Source organism: Jatropha curcas, chromosome 5 (assembly GCF_041381405.1).
Source record: "Jatropha curcas cultivar XTBG-Jc1 chromosome 5, XTBG_Jcur_1.0, whole genome shotgun sequence".
Classification (NCBI taxonomy): domain Eukaryota; kingdom Viridiplantae; phylum Streptophyta; class Magnoliopsida; order Malpighiales; family Euphorbiaceae; genus Jatropha; species Jatropha curcas.
In genome coordinates this window covers 29534852-29559818 of record NC_143155.1, presented here as the reverse complement: position 1 = coordinate 29559818, position 24967 = coordinate 29534852, and the positions used below count along the sequence as shown (strand labels likewise).

General features: G+C 35.2%; 6 protein-coding genes and 1 long non-coding RNA gene across 9 annotated transcripts; 6 read left to right on the top strand and 1 right to left on the bottom strand.

Moving 5' to 3' along the window:
• Positions 1 to 393: 393 nt before the first annotated feature.
• On the top strand, positions 394 to 1600 carry LOC105643090 (early nodulin-like protein 18). The gene is made up of 2 exons (XM_012228145.4): positions 394 to 779; positions 885 to 1600. Exons 1-2 carry the CDS (start codon positions 575 to 577, stop codon positions 1337 to 1339), a joined length of 660 nt encoding a protein of 219 aa, XP_012083535.1. The 5' UTR covers positions 394 to 574; the 3' UTR covers positions 1340 to 1600.
• Positions 1601 to 3596: 1996 nt separating this feature from the next.
• NTMC2T4 (Calcium-dependent lipid-binding (CaLB domain) family protein) lies at positions 3597 to 9204 on the top strand. Its single transcript, XM_012228144.4, has 12 exons — positions 3597 to 3984; positions 4065 to 4198; positions 4869 to 4970; positions 5552 to 5602; positions 5943 to 6063; positions 6372 to 6493; positions 6598 to 6696; positions 7200 to 7280; positions 7387 to 7472; positions 7802 to 8027; positions 8275 to 8439; positions 8562 to 9204. Exons 2-12 carry the CDS (start codon positions 4094 to 4096, stop codon positions 8937 to 8939), a joined length of 1536 nt encoding a protein of 511 aa, XP_012083534.1. The 5' UTR covers positions 3597 to 3984; positions 4065 to 4093; the 3' UTR covers positions 8940 to 9204.
• A 1506-nt stretch (positions 9205 to 10710) lies between these two features.
• Positions 10711 to 14356, top strand: LOC105643087 (Protein kinase superfamily protein). Of its 3 annotated transcripts, none has more exons than XM_012228143.4 (2): positions 10711 to 13036; positions 13941 to 14356. In XM_012228143.4, exon 1 carries the CDS (start codon positions 11020 to 11022, stop codon positions 13033 to 13035), a length of 2016 nt encoding a protein of 671 aa, XP_012083533.1. In that variant the 5' UTR covers positions 10711 to 11019; the 3' UTR covers position 13036; positions 13941 to 14356. The 3 variants fall into 3 exon arrangements, with proteins under 3 accessions (XP_012083533.1, XP_012083532.1, XP_020538376.1); XM_012228142.4 differs by having other exon boundaries at positions 13938 to 14356; XM_020682717.3 differs by having other exon boundaries at positions 13883 to 14356.
• Positions 14357 to 14494: 138 nt separating this feature from the next.
• Positions 14495 to 15894, top strand: LOC105643086 (alpha/beta-Hydrolases superfamily protein). The gene has a single exon (XM_012228141.4). The coding sequence runs from the start codon at positions 14778 to 14780 to the stop codon at positions 15741 to 15743; it is 966 nt and encodes a 321-aa protein (XP_012083531.1). The 5' UTR covers positions 14495 to 14777; the 3' UTR covers positions 15744 to 15894.
• A 2968-nt stretch (positions 15895 to 18862) lies between these two features.
• On the top strand, positions 18863 to 20996 carry LOC149496574 (uncharacterized). The gene is made up of 2 exons (XR_016320975.1): positions 18863 to 18916; positions 20730 to 20996. It is a non-coding gene; the product is annotated as an uncharacterized LOC149496574 (long non-coding RNA).
• A 531-nt stretch (positions 20997 to 21527) lies between these two features.
• Positions 21528 to 22827, top strand: LOC105643085 (putative carboxylesterase 9). The gene has a single exon (XM_012228140.4). The coding sequence runs from the start codon at positions 21616 to 21618 to the stop codon at positions 22651 to 22653; it is 1038 nt and encodes a 345-aa protein (XP_012083530.1). The 5' UTR covers positions 21528 to 21615; the 3' UTR covers positions 22654 to 22827.
• Positions 22828 to 23113: 286 nt separating this feature from the next.
• On the bottom strand, positions 23114 to 24301 carry LOC105643360 (putative carboxylesterase 9). The gene has a single exon (XM_012228458.4). It carries the CDS (start codon positions 24176 to 24178, stop codon positions 23207 to 23209), a length of 972 nt encoding a protein of 323 aa, XP_012083848.1. The 5' UTR covers positions 24179 to 24301; the 3' UTR covers positions 23114 to 23206.
• Positions 24302 to 24967: the final 666 nt, after the last annotated feature.

Below are 24967 nucleotides of genomic sequence, written 5' to 3'. Positions count from 1 at the left end.
TGGAATTTTGATTAAGAGTATTTTTGTGTTTGGTTAAAAAAAAGTAAAAATGAATTTCAAATGAAATTTTCAAATGAATTTCATGAACTTAAATAAAACTTTTATGACAAAATTATTCATCCTTTTAATTTTTAAAATTATTATTTAAGAATGTTTTTAAAAATAAAGCAAATAAATTTTCTATTTAAATTTATCCCAAATATAAAAAATTTATTAATAAAAATTATTTATAAATACATTCTACATTTTCAATTCATGTTAAATGAATTTCAACGGAGCATATTAAATGATAAGAAAAAATATTATTTGCGTGAAAAAATAACTCTAAAGACTAAAATCATGCTTCCTAGTTCCCACCTCTAAATTCTAGATGCATATTTGAACCGGAAAACAAGGGAGCAGTTTAAAGTGTCGTTTGTGGACCCATACCCACGTGTCCAACATCCAGGAATCACCACCGTCGCCCATCGTTCCATTGACTAGATCGCATCCCTTAGCTCCCCGTTTTAAACCCAAGTATAAATCCAGACAAACTCGCCGAAATAGTCATTCGATCAAACCGCGCCGTGCAGCCATGACAGCGGCTACATTTATGCGTGTAACGATAACAGCTCTAATGATCGCTGCGGCCGCATCACAGACCCGTCCAACGGCCTACACTAACCACACTGTCGGAGGTAACGCCGGCTGGTTCTTCAATTCTACCACCAACACCGCCGCCGCCGCTAACTATTCCTCCTGGGCCGCTGCTCAGACTTTCAACTTAGGAGATTTCCTCAGTAAGCTTTATTTAATTGTTTTTTATTTTAATTTAATGTTTTCGATCATACTCTTCATGCGAGTTTAAAACTTTCCCGTTTTCTTTCTTATTGTGATCCGTGCAGTTTTCAACACGAACTCTAATCAGACGGTGATCCAGACATATAACGAGAGCACATTCAGGAGCTGCACAACGGACGATGCGTTGGATAGCGATACGTTTCAGTTCGGCGGTGGAAGCACGGCGTTCGGTGAAGCGTTGACCATTCCTGTAGCGTTGACTATTGAAGGTCCAAATTACTTCTTCTCCGATGCTGATGACGGCAGCCAATGCCAACATGGTCTGGCCTTCGAGATCCAAGTCAATCACGGCCTTGGCTTGCCGCCCAGCCTTAACCAGCCTCCGCCGCCTCCGTACATAGAACCTCCAGGTCCCGACTCAGCTCAGCCCCCGCCGATTACTATTGCCGGGGGATCAGAAACCCCGCTGAATTATGGGGTCAAGGACGGCGCTGATATGCGCAGAGTTGCGTGTGCCGTTCTGTTTGCTGTAGCCGGCGTTACTCTGCTTCGCTGGTGATCCAGAGACTAGAGGTGGCCCACGTTTTTGAATCCTTCGGTGTGTGTTTGGTGATTTGGATAGAGGTAGCAGGTTGTTTGGACATGTTAGGATGTAGATGCGAAATGCTCTCTTCCCGTTTTCCACGGATAATCATATTCTTGTCCGGATTACAGTTTCTGTATTTGTCTCCGATTCTTTTGCTGGAAATGAATCATATACTTTGATTTTTAAAAGAAAGAGAGAAAAAAAAAAAAAGAGAGAGATGTTATCAATTTCAAACCATTTGATTGATTTGGTTACTGGAATTATTAGTGTGATAGATTGCTTATGTGATTTATTGTTTTGAATTTTGGAGGTACACTAAATGTCTGCGTCGGATTAACTAGTGATGCTAGTAAAGCTTAAAGAGGAAGAAAATTGAAACCCGTTAAATATTTTTTCAAATATTATGCCATGATGATTTCCTCATATCACTGGATGCTACATAATAATAGGTAAAATTAGTAAAATTTTGGTAAATTAATGAAATTATTTGCTGTCAAGATGATTTAAACTCGAAGTCTTTCATCCTTCAAACAAGTAAAAAAGAATAAAATTAAACTTGATTGGACAAATCATAATTAAGAATTTAGCCATTAATATTTAAACTGATCTACTTTATTTGGACAAAACAAAAAATCTAAAGAGTTGTCAAATTAAGGTGAAGTATGTTAGATTCTAAAATATTTTAAAAGATTTTAAAATTTCAATGGTATTAAGTCTAGATTATTTTAGAGTCTATTAAAATTTTGTATCAGGCTCTTTTAAAATCCATCAAAATCTGATGGTATTTAATTATAACTTTTTAAAAGTCCATACAAATTTGATGGTATTCAAAAAATTATTGATTTGAATGATTTTATAAAATTATTGATTTCGTTGGTTTTAGAGTGTTATGTATGAATAAAAGAGTCATTCACAAATCCATCTCTAATCCAAAGATTTCAAAAATATTTTAAAATTTAACATACTCTTGATTTAATACACCTATTAATAGAACGAAAGCAGAGCCGGTACCGTGAATTTGAAACTACATGTATAGATATCCGTTTAAAATTTTACTATCCGTATCCATTTTAAACCCATTTAAATACCTATTTAAGTATTCATATTCGAACTCGTTTTGAATATTTACTACCTGTATCCATGCAAAAACCCATTGAAAGTACTTCTTCAACGGGTAGGGTATCCGTAAATCTTTAACTGTCCAAATTTTGAACTTGTTTAAAATATATTTTTTTACTAATAATGGATAGAGTACCCACTACCAAATCTGTTTAATATAACGGTTAACGAGAGCGAGATAGCCACCGTCGATGCTAGCCATTACAGGGCTTTCACTGTCGATGGCGATAAGTTTTTAACGAATAAAATAATAATTTTAAAGAAAATGACGCATTTTACTTTTTAGTCTCTCATTATTTTTCAGTTTTCAAATGGAGCCATGGACTCTGTGAAGTTTTTTTTTATATAATTAAAATGAACAACTAAAAGGATCGAACATACAACTAATAGAAACTTCAATCTTTTTTTTTTTTTCAAAATTATTTGCTCCCTTTGAATTTTATGTTCAATAATTTGCTTTACTAATTTGAGATCATTGTCTACAACCAAATTGTGATGATTCACATATACTTTGAAATTAATATACAAAATCTGCAGTAATTATCCTTCCATATCTAAATCTTATACACCATAATCAACTCACAATAATTTTCTAATAAAAATATCCACATTGAACGGAAACTTGAGCACATGCTGCTAATCAAATATATTTTTAAGTTAATGCTGAACGGAGTAATAATTAATTAAGAATGGCTTGAAAGTTTTTCTTCTTTTCACCTCAAGTATTCATATAATCTTCCCAACTTTTTTTCTTTCATTATATTAATCAATGTCTCCCCCCCCCAAAAAAAAAAAAAAAAAAAAAAACCTTAACACGTTGGTCATAACGTACCAACGTGCAATGAAACGCAACGCAATTCTTAAAAATTAAATAAATAAAAAAGGGAAAATAATACTGCGTATAAAATCATGTAAAAAAAAGAAAAAGTGCTAAATTGTTACGATGCTTCAAGCATACATATCCAAATCGAGATTAGAAACGGCTAGTCTGAACAAGAACAGGAACTCGAAATAGCCCCAAACAAACAAAAAACGAAGAAATAGAAAGAGGTCCAATCCAATGCAATTATTACATATTCTTATTCTTACATTCCCAAATAACGGAACACACTATGAGATGTTACCAAACAGAACCAAAAAACGGAGAGACCTGTAAAACTGAAAACAAGGAATTGAATGCCAAGAGGATTGAAATTGAATGCACACGCAGGACGGAGGGATAGAAGCCGACCCTGTCCTCTGGCCTACCTGACCTTCATTTCAATGCTTTTTCATTTTCGTTTCCAATTTTGTGGAGCAAATGCCCACACCACAACGAAAGGTCGATAGAGACTTTTAAGACACAAGAAACCAATTCTCTTTAGAGAGAGAAACTCTAGATTTTTACACAGCGTAAAGCATTTACTCATACTTTCATTTCATCTCTTATAACTGATCCCCAAATTTTAATTCCTATCCCCTCTTTCTATTCCACGCATTCGTCCGACTTCTGGTTCGCTGTAAGTTTGGTGTTTCTCTGGTAATTGTATGAGGAATTTTGGTTTTCTCTATCTGATGAATTGATTTTCTGTCTTCTCAGGAGAATTTTCTTTAGGAATACAAGGGAAAATGGGTTTGATTTCTGGGATCTTTCTAGGGATAATCTTTGGGATCGGGGTGATGGCGGGATGGAAACACATGATGAGTTACCGAAGCACTAAGCGAGTAGCGAAGGTGCGTTAATTTTGTTATTCAAGTCGTTTTCAAATCGTATTTTCTTGGCTGATTTCTTCCAAATAAGTTTATTATGCTCCCTATTTTGTTTCATTACCTGAGCCAGAGCTTTGGAACTTGTCTCAAGTGTCTGGAGACTGCTCTTGCTGTCTTGCTTGTGAATTGGCCTGAATTTGATTAGTAAAGCTTCCATTCATCATTCGGATAGGAACTTCTGCGATTAAGCCTTTTGTTAAGTATTATGATAGGTAGTTAATTAGCTAGGTCAGTTTCTGCTTAAGAATTCAGTATCAGGGAATTAGAATTTAATTTCTCTATCCTTTGGTTCTGACCTGAATATTTGCTTAGGATGCAAGCTTGAGAAGCACGTTTAAACGAAGAGTGTGAGAATGTGTTCTTCTGTGATAATTAGCTCAGTAAAATATTTGATTCTTACTCACTTATATTCATGCAAATCTTTGTACTCTAATTCATCATATTTAATGGATGCTCATGCTTGTGGCTGATGTATTTTGTCCGTAGATTGTTGATTAGGTTATCTGATGCACACTCTAGTAGTTGTAGTTTTTGCAGTCATATTTCTTGAATTTCGCTTTATTATATGGAACTATTAAAGCTTGTTAAATCGTTTTGTAGTGCTATAATTCACTATATAAATTTTCTTCTGCAGGCAGTTGATATAAAACTCCTCGGGTCCCTAAACAGAGATGATTTGAAGAAAATATGTGGTGATAATTTTCCTGAATGGATATCTTTTCCTGTCTTTGAACAGGTCTGCCTTTTGCTTAGTATTCTATTGTTTTCATTGTCAAGCACAGTTGTGGATAGAACCGTTAGTGATCCTGCATATGTGTTTTCTTTTAATATATTTTTTTTGGCCAAATGTGAATGTTTTGGTCACTCAGGTGTGCAGTTTAGTAATTTCATAACTAACAAAGAATATTTTTTATCATATTTCTCTCGGTATGATCATAATCATAATATGGTTGATTTTCTTTGTCATCGTGCTCCTTCTTTTTTACAGAAAGTTATACTTTAGTTGGTTTTATGACTCAGTTTCTTAATATCCACCTTCTTTATATTCAGATATAGAGTTGAATATGACCTATCCTTTTTTAACCTAGTGTTTACCAACACTTCAATTTGCTTCGCCAAATTGTCTATGGCAACTGAATAAGTTGAGTATTGTGTTTGAATTATTCTGAATGCTTGTAATGCATTTCTTGAATTCTAAAGGTATATGTTCTGTATCAGAAAGCATATTTCTGTATGATTGGATCTCACCTGTTGCTAAGTCTCTTTTATCATATTCATAGTCCAATTTATCTTATCATGCTTTGTTGGATCTGTTAGGTGAAATGGCTGAACAAGCTACTGAGCAAATTATGGCCATTTATTGCAGATGTAAGCCTTTTGCCTTTTTATTGTTACTTATTTTAGTCTACAAAAATGTTTGTGGGATACTTTGTTGCTTGTGGGATAATTTTTTTTCGCTCCATAAGGTAGATAATTTCATTTCAAGCAAAAAAAACAGCTATTATTCAATTCCTTCCCTTTTCCTCCTTTCTTTTAACGAGTAAAGTAGATCTGCAAAAAGGGAATGACAGAGGCAAAAGGGGAATAGGGAATTTTTTTTAGGGAGAAGAATGATGTTTAAAGACTTAAGAAAACTTTAATGGCTCTATAAAGCAAGTTTTTTTTTTCTTAGATATTATGTCATTTTTGTTGGATGTTTTGTATACAGGCAGCTACGATGGTGGTTAAAGAATCTGTTGAACCACTATTGGAAGACTATCGACCACCAGGGATTACTTCATTAAAGTTTAGCAAATTTTCTCTTGGAACTGTGCCACCCAAGATTGAAGGTATGGATCAATAGATGGCCCTTCTTTATTGCATGTATTTGTCATAATGCTCTAGTTATCTTTATTACTTTGTTCTTACGTCTTTGAGATATGTTATAATTGGTTCAGCAACCAATAATTCCATAAAAAGTAACTACGGTTGCTACGTCTTACACGCACTCAGATGTTTACTCAAACACAAGGAAGGTGAATGAACACTGATAAGGACATTGTTAACTATTAGGCACACTTGTGATGTTCATACTGAATTGCACTTCCTCTCATTTCCTTTTACATGTTTTCCTGGTTTAAGTACTTAGTTAATGCAGGTATTCGTGTTCAGAACCTCAAGAAGGGTCAAATAATTATGGATATTGATTTTCGATGGGGTGGTGATCCAAGCATCATTTTAGGCGTTGAAGCTGCACTTGTTGCCTCTATACCCATTCAGGTTTCTACATAAATGACTTACCAGATTATGTTGATTTCTCTTAATTCACTCAAATCTTAATGAGAATATTTATCTCAATGTTTTCATGGTGCAATGTGATGCAGTTAAAAGACCTTGAAGTTTATACTGTAATTCGCGTTATCTTCCAACTTGCTGAGGAAATACCATGTATATCTGCTGTTGTTGTTGCTCTACTTTCTGAGGTACTTTGAAACTTTTCTGGGTTCTTAACTCTGCTTGAACCTAATATGCTTGATTGTAATACTGTACAACTGTTGAACCTGATGGTTGCATTCAATTTGGTCAATACATATTATCTTACTTTCTCCCTCTCAGTAAATTAGATGGTTCATTGGCTTTGGTTGCAAATGAGAGGAGACCCCAGTAAAGCTATCACATCTCATCCCAATGAGATTGAGATTTTGAGCATAGGATGATTATTGTTTGCTTCCACATTTTTTGACTCATATTTTTGTGTTACAACTCAAAATAGCTCTATCATTGATAATGGCATTATTGACACAAGGGGTGACAAATGAGCTGCTCTAGTAGAAACACAACAAGAGAATTGCCCTTCTTTTTCAACTTTATGGACTTAGAAAATTTAGTACACTATGAATTGGATGAGAAATTTATTAAGTGATTGTAGACACTGTTATAAGTTTCGTTTGTTTTGGAAATGACTAATTGTTGATTCATTTATCAGCCAAAGCCTAAAATCGATTATGTTCTGAAAGCTGTTGGTGGCAGCTTAACAGCAATTCCTGGGCTATCGGATATGATTGATGTGAGTTCTCCTTCTGCTATCAGAACACTTGTATACCCCCCACCCGGCAGTATCTTTCCCTGTTGATTAGGTTTTCTCATTACTGTGCTGTTTACACAAAATGTAGGACACTGTGCATTCAATTGTTACAGACATGCTTCAGTGGCCCCACAGGATTGTTGTTCCAATTGGTGGTATACCTGTTGATTTGAGGTAACATAATATTTTTGATTTTTTGCTCCTTGCTCGCTTCAATCGTATCACATTGCATTACTGCCCAATTGTTGAATTGAGTTCGAAATGCTTAGATGAAAATGATGCGTCATCTTACGCTTTTAGGATTCAATCCCAATCAAGTCAGTACATAATTCAGCATGTTCATATTCAAAACTTCTATTACTGCTGCCATGGTATTTGATATGTTAAAATATAGGAAAATGTTTTACCTCGTCATCTTTATAGTGGTAGTAGTATGTCTCTCTCTATTACATAAATTTTAATAATTTTCTTTGGGTGGACCTGCGTCGGGGGATTTTATGCAGTGAATTAGAGCTAAAACCACAGGGAAAGCTTACAGTGACGGTAGTGAAAGCAAGTGATTTGAAGAACATGGAAATGATTGGAAAATCTGATCCTTATGTCGTTTTACACATTCGGCCAATGTTCAAGGTTAAAACAAATGTAGTTGAGAACAACCTCAATCCTGTTTGGGACCACACATTTGAGTTGATTGCTGAAGACAAGGAGACACAGTCGCTTACTCTTGAGGTTTTAAATTTCTTTTACTCCATCTCTTTCTGCTTATGCCATGCGATTTCGCCTTTTGAGGAATGTAATGCTGATGAGCTTTTTCACAGAAACTCTTTATTTTTGTTTTATTGCTGAAAAAACTGTGTGTTGCAGTTCTGTTTGTTTTATTGGAAAAAGAGAGACTAATTACGACTTTTTATAGTTGGTCTTTTGGGAAAAAAAATATGCCAAACCCATTAGTCATTGTCTGAAACTTTTCCAACAGGTCTTTGATCAGGATATTGGGCAAGACAAGAGGTTGGGAATAGTAAAATTGCCTTTAAATGAGCTGGAAGAAGAAACTTGGAAAGAACTGGAGTTAAGACTGCTACCTGCACTTGACATGTTGAAGATTAAGGATAAGAAGGATAGAGGTACTCTTACAATTAAGGTAAGACAAAAAAAGTGATCATATATATATTTTTTTTCCTTTCGGCCTTGAGACTACATAATTTCCCAATTGTTTTCTAAATCATTCTCATGTCTGGTCATATATTTGGGTTGGACTTGCAGGTGTTTTACCACGAATTTAACAAGGAGGAGCAGTTGGCTGCTCTAGAAGAAGAAAAGAGGATCCTGGAAGAAAGAAAGAAGCTAAAAGAAGCTGGAGTCATAGGGAGCACAATGGATGCGCTTGATGGAGCAGTTGGTCTTGTTGGAACTGGCATCGGTGCTGTTGGAACTGGCCTCGGTGCTGGTGTTGGGCTTGTAGGAACTGGCGTTGGTGCTGGAGTGGGTATCATGGGCAGCGGCCTTGGAGCTGTTGGCAGCGGCTTGAGCAAAGCAGGAAAGTTGGTGGGTAGGACATTTACCGGGCACTCCAGCAAGAGAAGTGGATCTAGCACTCCAGTCCATAGCGTGCAAGAAAATGGCGGGGCAAAGCCTCGGTAGTGCAATTGCAGCAGAATAAAATGTGAATTAAGCATTTGGCTTGGTGTCCCATGACTTAGGTTGAGATAACTTATTTTGCACACTGTTTCACAGTGTTTTTCCAGTATTCTTCATTCTGTTAATTTGTGACGGGCATCGGTTATTCTCCCTTCTCAACTGTATTACCATACGTGTATTCACAATATACTTTTAAACAATATGTACAAATTAACACGATTCTGTGTTTTCTAGAAAACATATCTGGCATTCGTTTTATTGTGATAAATTGATAATCGTTTGTGCCATTTGCAGCGGAGCAGTTGTCCGTTGTAGACTAATATTTTTGTCATTTTTGTTATTGATAAATTGATATTTTTGTCCGTTGAGGACCAGATTTGAAACTTATGGGCCCAGCCCGCCCAGTTTCCCATGGCTTTTAACCCAAAATGCCTGCCGTATTGTTATTAAACACTTGGACTTATGTGAAAGAACTCTGCCGAAGCATAGGATCCATAGTTCCGTAGTTAGGAAAAAGAAAGCAGAGCACACTCGTGATCTCATCCAAATCAAGAAATTGGTCCCGTGAAATCGAATTTTAACATATACGTGAAAAAACAACCTATGGTCTCAAATATCTATGTTTGGTATCAGAGAGCCAAAAACAAACCTGTTTTTGTCTTCAAGTAATAAGCCACATGCCGACACTTTTTGCTCTGCTGTGGATTCTTCTGCTTCGTATCATACACAATCTCCATTCTTGTTCCTGTATTGTCAATTCTTTTCAAAATATTTTGATGGGTTTAAATTAGTGTTAGACCCAGCTGTTTTACTTAATAAACAAAAGAAAAGGGAATATTCTTTGATTTACAACAGTCTAGGAAATGTCAACACTCCCGGTCAGCTCAGCTCATCTCCCCCGACAAGCGTGGGTTCGAAGAAGACTTGTAAATTTGTAATAAGAGAGAGAGAGAGAGAGACAGAGTGGGTGGGACTCACATGATCTCAGTCTTCCTGTTTTACTCTCTGGATTTTCTTTCTCGTAAGCGGTTAAAAGACCATTTTTTATGGTTTCCTCTGCTAAGTCATATTCTTTTTACGAAGCTGCTTCACTACCCTAGTTAGTGCCCTGCCCCTCCACCAAATTACTCCCGACTACCCTTTGACATATGTTGAAACATCAAATCCATTCATCTGGCTGTGTGGCAATCTGGTCTTTGCCAATTGAAAAGGCTAGTGAAAAGTCCACCGCAAAGTTAGAAAAAGGTCAAAGCCCCCAGCACGAGGGCCAACTTTGTTTTACTTCCTGTGAATAAAAAACAAATAAAGCAGTCTATAGTATTGAAATATATATTTTTTTAAAAATACATCTTTAGTATATAGATATTATCTTTCTATATAAAATAATAAAATTATTTTATAATCTATTTTTCTGTAAAGTTTTCTTTTTCTTTTTTTTTTTTTTTAGAACGTACTTTTCTGTAAAGCTAAATTGTTAGTATTAATTATTGTAAAAAAAAAATTCAAATAGCCATAAAAAACACTATTACATTAAGGTTATAGTTCTTCGTTAATTATTGAATTGGAAAAACACTCCGTTTCATAACTAGTACTGAATTATTAAATGCTGACTCATGGACCCCACAAACGATTAAACTGTAAAAGGAAAGGCTCAAGATCAATGTTCCACGTGATCTCTCATACATCCCACGCCCATGACAGGGCGCGTGTCTAATACATCCCAGGTAAAATATTTAGTTGCTAGATCACAACAAAATCCGACTCACATGACAGTTAGATTAAGACGATAACCATCAAACCAAATGGCGACACGTACAGCCAAAAGTCAAAGCAACTAGCATCACAGGCATCGATATCCTACGACGTTCCTGTCATCCCAACACCTTCTCCTTATCCTTCCAGAATGGAAAACCGTAACAAGCTGGTCTTTTGAACACATACAGCAGAAGAAAGAAGTTATAACCATATTATAGTAAGCTTAAAAGAACACTAGCAGAACCCGAAAAAGAAGACATAACGCTCTCTGTTTCTATTTCATTAATGAAATCCTAATATCTCCTTCCGTTTCATTTCTATTTACACCATGCCATCTCGCCATCTTAGATCCCTCCCTGCCTCGCCGCCCTTAAATAACAACCACAACTACCACCACCGCCACTTTCATCATTTGCGTCTCCTTCCTCCAGTTCTTGCTGGAGCCCTCAGTCTCACTCTGTTTTCTTTCATTATCCTCTTTTTCTTTTTCTATCGAAAACTGTCCCGTAACCGTACAGCTCCATCAGACCTTAAATCTCCTAATCATCACCACCAGCAACAACAATGTCGCCGCTTCTCTTACTCCCTACTTCGGAGCGCAACGGCTTCGTTTTCTCCGTCCAACCGGCTTGGCCATGGTGGATTTGGCTCCGTTTATAAAGCCATTCTTCCTCCAACAAACCAGCCGTTAGCTGTCAAGCTTATGGACCCCAATGGTTCACTCCAAGGGGAGCGCGAGTTCCAGAACGAGCTCTCTCTTGCTTCCTCTCTCAACTCTCCTTACATTGTCACTCTCCTCGGATTCTCCTCTGACCGTCGAAGACGGAAGCTCATTTTGGTGTACGAGCTCATGGAGAACCGGAGCCTTCAGGAAGCTTTGCTAGATCGGAAATGTGAAGAACTTATGAATTGGGGAAAAAGATTTGATTTAGTAACTGATGTTGCTAAAGGACTCGAATATCTACATTATTACTGTAATCCACCAGTGATTCACGGAGATATTAAACCCAGTAATATTTTGCTCGACGCAGATTTTAATGCAAAGATTGGTGATTTCGGACTTGCGAGATTGAAGACAGAGGAGAATGTTGTGGAAAAGAAGGAAGCTTTTGTAGTTGGGGAAGATAACGGATCGATTTTAGAGGAGACGGAGAGTGTGGTGACTGGATATGAAGATAGTACTACTGCTGTAGGCATTGATAGATCCCCAGAGAGTTTTGCCGTTAGGGTTGTAGATTCAGATGCATCACCGGAGATGGCTGCTGCAGTGTCCCCGGAGATGGGAGTGGATAAGGGGAGTGTTTCAGAGACTGCATTTGATAAAGTTAGTATTGACAGTGGAAAGGATTTAGTTAACGGAGGGAAGAAAGGAGGGTCAAGAAGGGACTGGTGGTGGAAACAGGACAATGGAGGCGGGTCAGAATCCGGGAGAGTGAAAGATTATGTAATGGAGTGGATTGGGAGTGAGATTAAGAAGGAGAGACCTAAAAGTGAATGGATTGCCTCTCCTAGCTCAGTTGATAACAATCTATTGAGACCCCAAAGCCTGACAATTGAGCCGAAGAAGAAGCACAAGAAAAGATTGGAATGGTGGGCGTCTCTGGATGAGGAAAGAATGCAAAAGAAGGAGAAAAACAGAAAGCCCAAAGAATGGTGGAAGGAAGAGTTCTGCGATGAGCTTACAAAGAAGAAGAAGAAGAAGAAAAAGAGAGGACTTAATTCGAGTAATGGCGGAGACTCATGGTGGCAGAAGGATGATGATGTAGTACAAGAGAGAAAGAAGAGGAGCAGAGGGAGCATTGATTGGTGGTTAGATGGATACAGTGGCGAATTGAGAAATGGAAGAAGAAATAGTCAAGATTGGGCAAGTGGAGAGATCCCTAAGAGCGGCGGTGTCAGTAGCACGCCTAGTATGAGAGGAACTGTTTGTTACATTGCTCCTGAGTACGGCGGCGGTGGCCAGTTATCAGAGAAGTGTGATGTGTACAGCTTTGGTGTTCTGCTTCTTGTCATGGTTTCAGGTCGGAGACCTCTGCAAGTAACCGCCTCACCCATGTCGGAATTTGAGAGGGCTAATTTGATTTCTTGGGCTAGACAACTTGCTTACAATGGGAAGCTTTTGGATCTTGTTGATCCTTTAATACATTCATTGGATAAAGATCAGGCACTGCTTTGCATTACAATTGCACTGCTCTGTTTGCAGAGATCTCCAACCAAGCGGCCTACGATGAATGAAATTGTAGGGATGCTTTCCGGTGAGGCAGAACCACCTCACTTGCCATTTGAATTTTCACCCTCGCCGCCGTCCAATTTTCCATTCAAGTCCCGGAAGAAGGCCCGGTGAGGTGAGTTTATTTGATTCATGACGTCATTTTCATAATTGAATTAACTGTAGAGTGTGCGATGCTGTAGCTTTTTCTAGACCAGTTCTAATTATCATGTTTGTAGAAATTGTTTGTCAAAATGAAAATGAATATACATGTGTTTTGTGAATTTTAGGCTTTTCTCTTTTTGCTTTCTTTGGTCCTACAGTTCAGTTTTCAGTGTTTGACTTGTTATTGAGCGTTGTTATGGTTTTGGGCCAAAAGTCACTTGACTTTTGCTTCTACAAGTTGTTGAATTTTAGGAATCCCAGGATTAACTGTAAATGTAAAGATGATAGCTTTTGCTTTGCAAATGATGATCCCACCATAAATAAAACTCTGAATCAATATAACATATTGGCTGGAATTCTCAAGTCCCTTGTTGCTTTTTTGTGGCTTTTCGAACTTTAGGACCGGACCCAGAAAATAATATCCTTTTTCCTTGTCTGCTACCTTTCACAAGTGGCCCATCTGTTTATCTAAGTAACATGAAATTCAGTCTAGAGGGAAACAAACATTGGCCCAGTCTATCCTTTTGCAAGTGCTTAGGCTGTCACATTATATTTATAATCTTAAATTTATAAAGTATATGCTTGCATGAACATATCCAACTCCAACCCTTTTATGCACCTTTAAACTAAAAGAAAAGTTTTAATGTAGCAATTTAAAATTCAGTGCAGGAATTGAAACTAGAAATCAAATTAGTTAATATCCTGCTCTTTTTTAGGCTTTTTCTTAGTGTTATTATATATGGCTTTCAAGTATTTACCGAAATTGTTGAAAAGAGAAAAAATGAGTCAAGTAACTTCAATCTAGCTTCTGTTACAGCGGAGAAGATGCAGAATATAACTAACATAGTTTCCCCATTACAATTGCATTGCAGTAGAAAGGTAGAGGATTCATTATCTGATGGGAATTGAATCTCTCTTTATTGCCATCTGCGGAGTATCTTGCTGCAATATAAACTACCTATTATGATCCCATTGAATACGATGTTCTGAATCTGATGCTCCTTTCCTTTCTGTTAAAAAACAAAATGGAGCATAACTGAGTCTGTGGTGGCCTGGTAGTAAAAGAAATATTGCAACAGCTGTCTTCATAACTCATCAAACTACTGTACATAATTAGATTTAGCTATTAATTGGATCACTCTTTCTGATGTGCTAAAACTGTGACACTCGTAAGCAGCAGCAGCGGATGGTGTATTCATCGTGACATTATGGCGGATGTAATGGCGTATATGTTCTGGTGTTCTGCTGTAATTCACTAAATTAGGCACTATAATGATTTGTTCTTCCCTATCGTTGTACCAAAAAAAAAAAAAAAAACTATATTTTAGCTATTATGGGCTTTCTTGTTTCGCGACCCCTACATTGTAGGCCATTTAATTAAGATCGGATCAAGTCGCACTTGATTTGATGCCTAGCCGCAAGATTAGGTTAGTGCCTATGACAAATCAGAAACTATCTAAACGCTGACTGACTGGCTGAAAAGAATTAAGCAAAATCAAGTAAGAAAAATGTTTCTGTTGTCACTTATCTATCAGGATTATCACACCACTTGAATGCTTACACCTACTTACTGACTAATTAATTTCATTCAACTATATTTTGCCATTTCCAACCACAAAGATCCGATTTGTTCTCCTCCACACAAACTGCTTCATCTATATACAACCAGCAATGCTTCAATCTCTACAGCAAAAACACAAAAGCAATCCTTAATGGATCCTTACGCTTTCCTCAAAATTTCAAGAAACCCAGATGGCTCGCTTACCAGGAACCCTCCTTTCCCTGACGTACCTCCTGTTGACCAACCAGTCACTGATCCGAATTCACCTCAACTTTCTCTCTCCAAAGACGTCTCCCTCAATCCCACCACCAAGACCTATATTCGCATCTTTCGCCCTCTAAACGCACCACCAGACGCCAAACTACCGATCATAATTTACTTCCACGGAGGTGGCTTTATCCTCTACACTCCTGCCTCTGTTATCTTCCATGAATCTTGCAATCGCATGGCTTCCGAATTCCAAGCATTGATCCTGTCCGTCCATTATCGCCTCGGACCTGAACACCGTCTTCCAGCGGCCTACGATGACGCTATGGATGCTATCACGTGGGTCCGCGATCAAGCTAGGGGGATGGACGACTGTGATCCGTGGTTGAAAGATAATGGAGATTTCTCAAAGTGTTTGTTAATGGGCAGTAGTTCAGGTGGTAACATAGTCTACCAAGCAGGCTTGCGTGCACTGGACATGGAACTTTCACCTATTAAAATCGTGGGGATGATAATGAACGTACCCTATTTTAGCGGGGTCCAGCGGACTGAATCGGAAATGAGATTGATCGAAGACAAGATATTGCCTTTGCCGGCCAATGATCTGATGTGGTCACTCGCATTGCCCAAAGATGCTGATCGTGATCATGAGTATTGTAATCCGATGGTTGAAGGGTCATACGAAGAGAAGATCGGAAGGCTTCCGATATGTTACGTTAGAGGGTATGGAGGGGACCCACTGGTGGACAAGCAGAAGGAAATGGCAAAGAAGCTGGAATCCAAAGGGGTGAAAGTGGAGTCCAGTTTTATCGAGGATGGGTTTCATGCTGTTGAGTTATTTGATCCTTCAAAAGCTGAATCTCTGTATGCTGAGGTTAAGGTTTTTATTAATAGGGCATGTGCTTCTTAGCTTATTATGTTCTTTTTTATTGTACTTTTTTTTTTTTTTTCTCTTTCTTGAATGGATAATAATTTCCTAAATGGGGAATGAGATGTCACCTGGAATATTTGAAATCCTAATTCCTATATTTCCTAACGTGGTTAGTAATTATTTCTCAAAATTTTTTTTTGTCTCCTTTTTTTAAGATTATTTAACATATTATTGCAGCCATAAACTATTAAATCAATATATATATATATATATATATATATATATATATATATATATATATAGCAGGCAAAATTTTCCTTGGTGTTGCTTAGTAAGATTCTAAATTAATGACATATGTATAATTTAATTGTTTGTTTTTATATTTATTTAAAATAAATTAATTTATAATTAAATTAAACCGTCTTAAATGTAGTTTATTAATATAACATTAGAAAATTAATAACGTGTTAAATAACAATTTATATAACTTTTAATGATGTAAATAAATTACATAATCTATAAATTTTAATGATATGGGCGATATGGGCAATTATTATTTTATATTAAAAATAAAATTTTGTTATTAAATTAAAATTATGTTAAATATAATTGATTAATTATAGTACTAATAACATAATAAGTTGAAGAGTTATACAACTTTTAATTATTTAAAATAAATTATTTATTCATGGAATTTAATAAAATAGTGAGTTAATTATTTTTGCATTAATTTTAAAATAAATCAAAACAATAAATTTTACCACTTTTCATTTTATTTTTTTTATTTATCTTTATAAATTTCAATATTTTTAATCCATATTTTTGAACACATGTCTATATACTATTTTTTATTTTAATAATAAAAAATTACATTATATTTTTTTTTTACTATTGATATATCTTTATTCAATAATATATATATATATTCTCTCAAATTTACTTTTTTTTTTTAATTTTTTAACCGTACATGACACTGGTATAGCTAGTATATATATAAAGTAGGCATCTTTTTCTTATAAAGTACCAAATGGAATTTCTATGTAGTGCCATATAGGATTAGAAAAGTTAAATTATGCCACATAGGATTCCAAAATGCTTTAATTAATAAATAAATATAAACATAAATGATAAGACATAATAATATAGTAAGAAATAATAATCATTTAACTTAATAAAAGATTAAATAAGTCTTTCTTACAAAAATAGCCATTTCAAAATCATAAATTTTTATTTGACTATATAAATAAATAAAATTAAATAGAATATTTTATTTTCTAACATTATTATTATTATTATTATTATTATATTTTCCAAAAATGATTTATTATCATAATTATAATTCATAAAATTTTTAGCTATATTTATTAAATTAAATTTAAACATTGCAGATTCTAAAGTTATTTATCTATAAACAATTTAATAAAAATTGAGATATAAAAATTCTAATTAAATATTAAAAATCAATATTTATTAAATTATCTATGCATAGCACAAATATATAAGCATAGAACCAAATAGGATTGCATCTTTTAATTTTTTATTAGTTGTAATTAATTTACATAAATAATTATCACAATCTGTATATAATAAGTGATCATTTATTATCAATATATTTATCATCATTTGAAATTATTAATAATAATTTGATTAAACAAAGGACTGAATATTTTGATTTCTTCAATTTAAAATTAAATTAAATAAATGTTTTGCACAATAAACCGTTTAGTAAATGGGATGAATGATATGATATATATAACAACATTTTAAATATAGTTTTTAAATAACTATAGCTAGAATATATTTTTCACAATGAGAGTTTTATAATACATTTTATTTTATTTTAAATTTATAAATTGCAATTCACTAAATAGTTTTAAAGTTGCAACATTTATGATATAGTTTAGATTAGTTGAATTTATTTACATTTTCAAAAAAAATTAGTTGAATTTAACTGTGATTTGAATAATATATAAAAAAATTTCAAGTATAGCTTTGAAACAAATATAGTTGGAAAAAAAATTATCACAATTAGTGTTTTATACTAAAAACGCATCTAATATTTATTTTAAATATACTTTGACGAGAAAGGAAAAAAAAAGAAAAATACATATTTTAGACAAATTGAAACACCCTGAATTTTTATTTTCAAAACTTTTAAATTTTTATTAAATCAAAAATCGCAAATTTTGGCCGCGTGGGTTGCAATTGTAACATAGTCCCAATTCGAGCCCAAATTTTCGAATTGGGCCTAAGCCCAAAACAGTTCATTCGGGAATTTTCGATTTGAGGACAGTTAAAAATTTTCGAGAATAACGTGAAACACCAGGATTAATCTATTATATATATATATATATGAATTAATTATTCTAAATTAAAAATCATTACTATTAATACTTGTATTATTAAGTAAGTGGAGGAAAGGTTGCAAAACATAATAAAAATAATTAAAATAAATCAAACCGGACCTGGAAATTTAATCGATTTATCGAAAACCACACGAATAATAGGAAAAACTCGAAAACCGAACAAATGAGATCAGATCACTAATCGGACCGAACCGGTTCGAATCGAACCGGAATGGCCCAGCCCACTTTCCTTCCTTCCTTTTCTTTTTCCTTTCTTTTCTCTCCTTCTTTTTCCCTTCTTCTTCCTGGCGCGCGCGACAGTCTCTCCTCTCCCTCTCCTTCGCGTTTCCGGCCATCGCTCAACAAGATGAAGGCGGCGATCGGTTCTTCTGGCGATGCTGGTCACGTTTCCAACTTCCCCTCGCTCCGATTGGACCTCCAGCGGCGCGAATCGAGACCATCTCCTCCGACAGTCATACTCTTCGATCTCCGGCGACTTCTCGCCATTTCCGACGGGCTCAAGGTGAACTGAAGGTCTCGATTGACTCCTCTCCTCCACGTGAACAATTCCCCTCCATTGGTACGTGATTTTGCTTGAGTTTTGATGAACCACCATGGATGGCGGCTTGAAGGTGGCTGTGGAGGTCGATCCGGCCAAACGAGCCACTGCCTCATCAAACCGATGGTAGATTTGGACTCCTCGCGAAAATTGGAGTCAGGTGGTGGTGACCTTGCAATTTTCTGGGCGGTTTAGCTTTTCCGGCCACCGTGCACGGCGGCCGGCCGACGGCACTCCGGCGAGGCCCCGAGAGGCAGAATCCTCTTCCCTTCGCGCTGATCATGGAATCGTCGCCCGATTCCCAATGGGTACGTTCTAAAACTCAGTTCTCAATTTTTATATATAAAGAATTAATTGAATTATTTAATAGACTAAATTGAATAACAAGAGATTAACTTATTGGATTAACTTGAAAATATATGAACATTTATAGTCTTTTGTAAATAAATTCTCAACCTTTTCTAGTATATTTCATGAATTTTGTGATTTAGTGGGTGATTTGGTGTTATTGAGGTAATTTTTATTTATAGGCTAAGAATTGGATAGATGGCAACAACTTGTGATTAGAGAAATTGTAGTTTTCGGTTTAATTAAGTTCATATATATGAATTTTTAATTACTGTTGAGGCAGCAGCTAGTTTAGTTATTTTGGTTAAATTTTGCTTAATGAGTAGCAAAGGCTATAGTGTATTGAGTTACAAATTCAATTCGTGCTAAGACTTGATTAGCTAGAGTATACCTATTTAGTTATGCTTAATAGATAATTTAAATAGGACGTTTCCTATAATCTTGCTTGGTGAGGATAGTGATTCACGGATTATTAAGTTGTTACATAAGATCCTAGTTAATGTTGGTCAAAGAAATATGAGCCATAACTTTGTATGATTATTGAAGGTATATAAGATCGGATAGTTTAAAGAAGTAGGATGTGGAGATTAAACAAATAACCATTTTCATTTAATCGCGTATTTATTTACTTATTTGTTTAATCTTAGTAAAGCTATGAATATTTTTGTATTAGTAGTAAACTAATTTGTATCAATGTTGAAATCATGTATTAAGTAAAGCTAAGGTTTTGTATAGATGGTTAAATAATAATTATTTTGTTACTTAGTTGGAGGAAGGGAGAATAAATTGATTGCTTGCCCGACGGATGGGCTGTGTGCTTTGATTGATAAAGATATAATGATATTGTGATATGTGAGCAGGTAGATAGTCCAATTTTTAGGGGAGGTGCTGCCGAAATTTTGACAGAAATTAAACTAAATTTTAATTAACAACATAATAAATAAGTTTATTTAGATTAGTTCTATAATTTGGTACATAATAAATCCGGTGCTCTAATTATTTATTATCTTTATTATTCATTTCATTATTTATATATTTAGTTATTTATTTGCATTATTATTGTTATTATTGTTATTTATTTTATTATCGTTGTTTATTGTCAATTCTATTATTTATTTATTTATTTATTTGCATTGATTTTGGATGTTTAATTGTGCATTGCATTACGATGTCCAATTGAATAATATGTCTGCATTTGTTTGCAATGTTTGATTAATTGTGTTGTGATATTGCTGTGCTTTGCTTGTGTGGAATTGGGATGAAGTGGGTCACCATGGGTTTGTGAGGACGGTCGATAAAGCATGGATCCTGATTATGATGAATTGTGAAATTGGACCGTCGGCCGGGTAAATGGGAGATCGGCGCCCCCGTGTGCACCTGATGAATTGATGAAATGATGTTGATGAGATGGAAAAGAAAAGAGAGAATGTAAAATAAAATATTGAGAGGACTGGTCAAGTGAGGATTAGACCGGTCGGCCAGATATGGGGGATTGGCTCCCCGGGTGCACATGTTTGAGAGGATGGGCTGTTTGAGAGGACGGCTCGTCGGGGGTTTAGGTGACGCCACTGACTAATTTCCACGTGATGTGATTATATGAAGATGTTAATAATTGTGAGTGCTGGTGATATGCCATTTGTGTGACTGGCTGTGTGAGCATATACCTAGTCGGATGACTAGGTTGATATATTTATACAAATGTGTGAATGTGTGTGTTGTGCAATAATTATTATTCATTAATAAACTCACATCCCTTTTGTTCAATTCTTTCAGGAAGTAGCATTTTCTAAATCCCAGTTATAACTCTGCTCTTCGCCGTTAAAAAGAAATTCGCTAATTTTAGTATTGATCAATTAAATAGATAATTGTCCGAAGACTTATATGTATACATCCGTCAGTAAACTCCGCAGTTATAGAACTTGTATACTTTTAAGTTGTGTATTATTATAGATGGAATAATTCTGTGAGCCTGTATTATAACTATAGTGTATTGTAAGCAGGGAAATTTGTAAATGTTTAAAATTTTATTGAGATAGCAAATTTGTAGCGTTTCAGGCTTACTACGGGCCTCGGGGGCCTTAAGCTTACCTGGGCCCTAGTGCCGGTCCGGCCCATGGAAATGGGTCGTGACACAAATAGAGCAATAAATTTGAATAAAATTACACAATATATTACAATAATAAGAAATCTTTAATAATTTTATATTGAGAAAATTTGAAATTAATAAAAAAATATATATTAAAACCATGCATAGCATAGGAAAATTTGCAATTTTAAAAATAAATTTTTGTAAAATTTAGAGTATCGTTGAATTTCTTAATTATTTTAAAATAAACATATTATAATGTAATCGCGATTATACGCATCGTTTTAGCTTTACTCTTATAGGAAAGAGTTTACGGGGAGAGCCTCCAAATAGATTATGGCCACAAATACAACAACAAAGAAGATAGTAATTTCCTAGGTTTTTTTTTTTTTTTTTTTTTTTTTTTTTTTTTTTTTTTTTTTGTCCTTTTTAGTAAATGAATGGTATCCAAAAAACTTCCGATTTAGGAGCACAAAATGGTTTGAAGTTATCAAAAATGCTCGAAATAATTAAAAACAACGAACAAGCATCTGCAAACATTCTCTGATCAATAATTGATTTTGAAATACAACAATGTCGAAATTTGACCCCTACGAGCATATTAACCTGAGACTCAACCCGGACGGCACCGTTACTCGCCTTCTAAGCTTCCCATCGGCAAAAACAAATGCCGATCCAGCATCCGGCGATTCCATTCTCTCCAAAGACGTCATGGTTAATGCTGAAAAAAACACAAAGGTCCGCCTTTACCTTCCTGTCAAATGCATATCCACAATGAAACGTCTTCCTATTTTATTTTACTTCCATGGCTGTTCTTGGGCTCAATTCTCCGCCGACAACCCCGCTCTTCACCTCGAACGTCAATGGGTAGCCGGTTCAATTCCTGCTCTTATCATTCTCGTTATTTACAGGCTCGCCCCTGAATGCCGCCTTCCTACCCAATATGAAGATGCAGAAGAAGCACTTCTCTGGTTGAAAAAACAAGCTTTAGATCCAAATGGTGACAAATGGGTTAAAGACTACGGAGACTTCACCAAATGCTTCATCTCCGGGTCTGGTAATGGAGGCAATATTGTATACAACGCTGGTTTACGTGCAGTCGATATGGATTTAACCCCAATTAAGATTCTTGGGTTAATAATGAATCAGCCAATGTTTGGCGGGAAACACAGGACAGAATCTGAAGTACGTTTCGCGACGGATCAGGTAATACCGTTGCCGGTAATCGATCTGGTATGGGAATTGGCGTTGCCTAGAGGGACCGATCGAGATCATCGATACTGTAACCCAATTCTTGAAGGCCCGCATCAAGATAAGGTAAAATTTCTGCCTCCATGCCTAGTTCTTGGTTTTGGAATGGACCCTTTGGTGGATAGGCAACAGCAGTTTGTGCAGATGTTGGTGAATCATGGAGTTAAAGTGGAAGCTCATTTTGATGAAGTTGGATTTCACAGAATTGAAATTGTTGATACGAGAAGAAGGGTTGGATTGTTAAATCTTATAAAACAGTTTGTCCATTCGCAAATTGAAGTTGCTAATACTGCCTTTGAAAATTCTGGTACTGATGATATGAAGAATATCCAAAAAGTTGAACATCAACCGCAGGCATAATCAATTTTTTCAGGCGTCGCCAAACAGAGTATTAAGTATTGAGAGACAATTATGAAAATTATGGTCATATGTTGTTTATATATTAAATTTTTTTATCATCGTTGTTAGAAGATTATGAAATGAGAAGGTAAAATTTTTTTATTAAAAAATAAAATTATTTTTTGCCTATGATATTTGCGTGTGTATATAATGATCAGTGACGGTTATTTTTTATAACGATGAAATCTAAAACAAATAATTCAATAATAAATTTTTTAACGTTGCATGGTTTATAATTCCAATACACATATTTTGATTTAAATACCTTTAAAACACATATTAATTTAAAAGAACCTTGTAATTATATTTCTTTCCATAAAAGAAAAAACAGATGAATTAATTATTTATGAAGTGTTTAAATAATTGATGGTTTGGATTTTAAATTAAATTTAAATTAATTATTCTGTCTCTAACATGCTATGGATAAATTATTTTTCATTAAATTATCACGAACAAAAAAACTTAGATAACAAATTCTAAAATCATTTCTTTAAAAAAAATATATATATATATATTAGATAACAAATTCCTTTATTTTGTTTAGAAGGTTAAGAGCCCATTGCGCGTCGACAAAATCAGCGTTGTGAAAGCCATCATCTTGAAACCGCGCTTCAACCTTAACTCCTGACGCTACTAACATCGTCACAAAATCTCGCATCCTCTCAAACATTATATCCCCACAAAACCCTGTTACCAAACACCTCCCTAACGACCCTATCTTTATTTTGTGTGGGCCATCTACTAAAGGATTGCAAAACGAATGGTCTCGATCTGTTCCAAGTGGCAAAGATAGGTCCCACATTAGGTCCAATACTGATAACGGCATCAGCGGATCCTCTGCATGTTGGAGCTCCGAATTCTTCCTCTCCATCCCTCCAAACATCGGTTGGTTCAAAACCAACCCGGATATTTTCAGCGGGTTTAAATCCAAATCTAAAGCCCTCAAAGCGGCGTTAAACGCTATATTTCCACCGCTTCCACGGCCGCCAATGTAACACCGAGAGAAATCGCCGTAATCTTTAAGCCACTGCACTCCGTTTGGATCCACAATTTGTTCCTTGACCCAAATAATTGCGTCGATTGCGTCTTCATATTGCGCCGGAAGACGACACTCCGGAGCAAGACGGTAATCTAGGGAAACGACAATCGCAGGGATTTCGCTGGCGTACTCGCAACATTTTTCGTGAGAAGTTTTGGTTTTGGCGGAGAAGAGTATGAAGCCACCACCATGGAAGTAGATGATAATAGGAAGGCGAGCTATGGTGTTATCATTGGAAGGTAATCTGGTAGGTCTGTATATGCGAAGCCATGTTTTGTTTTGGGCGTTTAAAGTCCAGTCCTTGCATACGACGGCGTCACCGCTGGTCGCCTCTGGGTTTGCTTCTACAGTTGGATGAGTTAGCAAGCGAGTGATGGTGCCGTCTAGGTTAAGAGCAATGTGGAGGTGGTCGTAGGGGTCTGATTTAGAGACGCTGGAGGTGGCCATATTAAAGGTTTACAGCAGATAGCCATGCCCATGTTAAGAGAAAAAATTTTGTTTTGTTTTGCATGAGATTATTTTATTTATTATTATTATTTTGAATGAAATAATAATGGTTAATTAAGGTAATAAAAATCCCGAAAGTATTGGGTTTGCTGTTGACATTTTCTAAGGTTCGTTACCAAATATAATATATTTGACATTTATTTTTTTTAATTCAAGTAATAAATTAAGCTGTGTATTTCTGATTAAAAAAAAAAATCATGCTCTTTCGTAATTATAAATTTCAATGCCTAACATGTTAGATTGAAGAGAATGCTGATAATTTAATTTTTTTAAAGACAATATTTATTTGAACAAGAAAAATAAAAATCAATAAAAGAAAATAAAATATTTTACAACCAATTTATATCTAGTAGCAATACTAGATATAAATAGGATGAATCTATGTTGTCCTTAAAAAAAAAAAAAAAAAAAAAAAATCAATGTCCATTAAAAAGGGAAAAAAAAAAGAATAAGTCTTTTATTGAGTTATAAGTTATAGAAGCCCATTAAAACAAAGTCCTTTTATTGAGCCCATATTCATTGAATCCATATCCACAAACAACCCCTACTGCAAATTTGTTTTTAACATAATTCATTAATAATAATATCAAGAATTACAAATAAGCATGTAGACCAGATATAGTTCACTGATCTTTTAACGAAACAAAAAATTTCATGTCCTTTTGAATAATGAAATTAAATCTAAAAAAATATAATATTAGATTTTTCCGCTTGGAGTTGATCTTGACA

Bases quoted from the DNA above. Each gene is read 5' to 3' on its own strand.
- LOC105643090 (XM_012228145.4), top strand. From the start codon at position 575: ATGACAGCGGCTACATTTATGCGTGTAACGATAACAGCTCTAATGATC. The intron at 780-884 runs GTAAGCTTTATT...TGATCCGTGCAG, and splicing joins CAACTTAGGAGATTTCCTCA to TTTTCAACACGAACTCTAAT.
- NTMC2T4 (XM_012228144.4), top strand. From the start codon at position 4,094: ATGGGTTTGATTTCTGGGATCTTTCTAGGGATAATCTTTGGGATCGGG. The intron at 5,603-5,942 runs GTAAGCCTTTTG...TTTTGTATACAG, and splicing joins TATGGCCATTTATTGCAGAT to GCAGCTACGATGGTGGTTAA. The intron at 6,064-6,371 runs GTATGGATCAAT...TAGTTAATGCAG, and splicing joins TGTGCCACCCAAGATTGAAG to GTATTCGTGTTCAGAACCTC.
- LOC105643087 (XM_012228143.4), top strand. From the start codon at position 11,020: ATGCCATCTCGCCATCTTAGATCCCTCCCTGCCTCGCCGCCCTTAAAT.
- LOC105643086 (XM_012228141.4), top strand. From the start codon at position 14,778: ATGGATCCTTACGCTTTCCTCAAAATTTCAAGAAACCCAGATGGCTCG.
- LOC105643085 (XM_012228140.4), top strand. From the start codon at position 21,616: ATGTCGAAATTTGACCCCTACGAGCATATTAACCTGAGACTCAACCCG.
- LOC105643360 (XM_012228458.4), bottom strand. From the start codon at position 24,178: ATGGCCACCTCCAGCGTCTCTAAATCAGACCCCTACGACCACCTCCAC.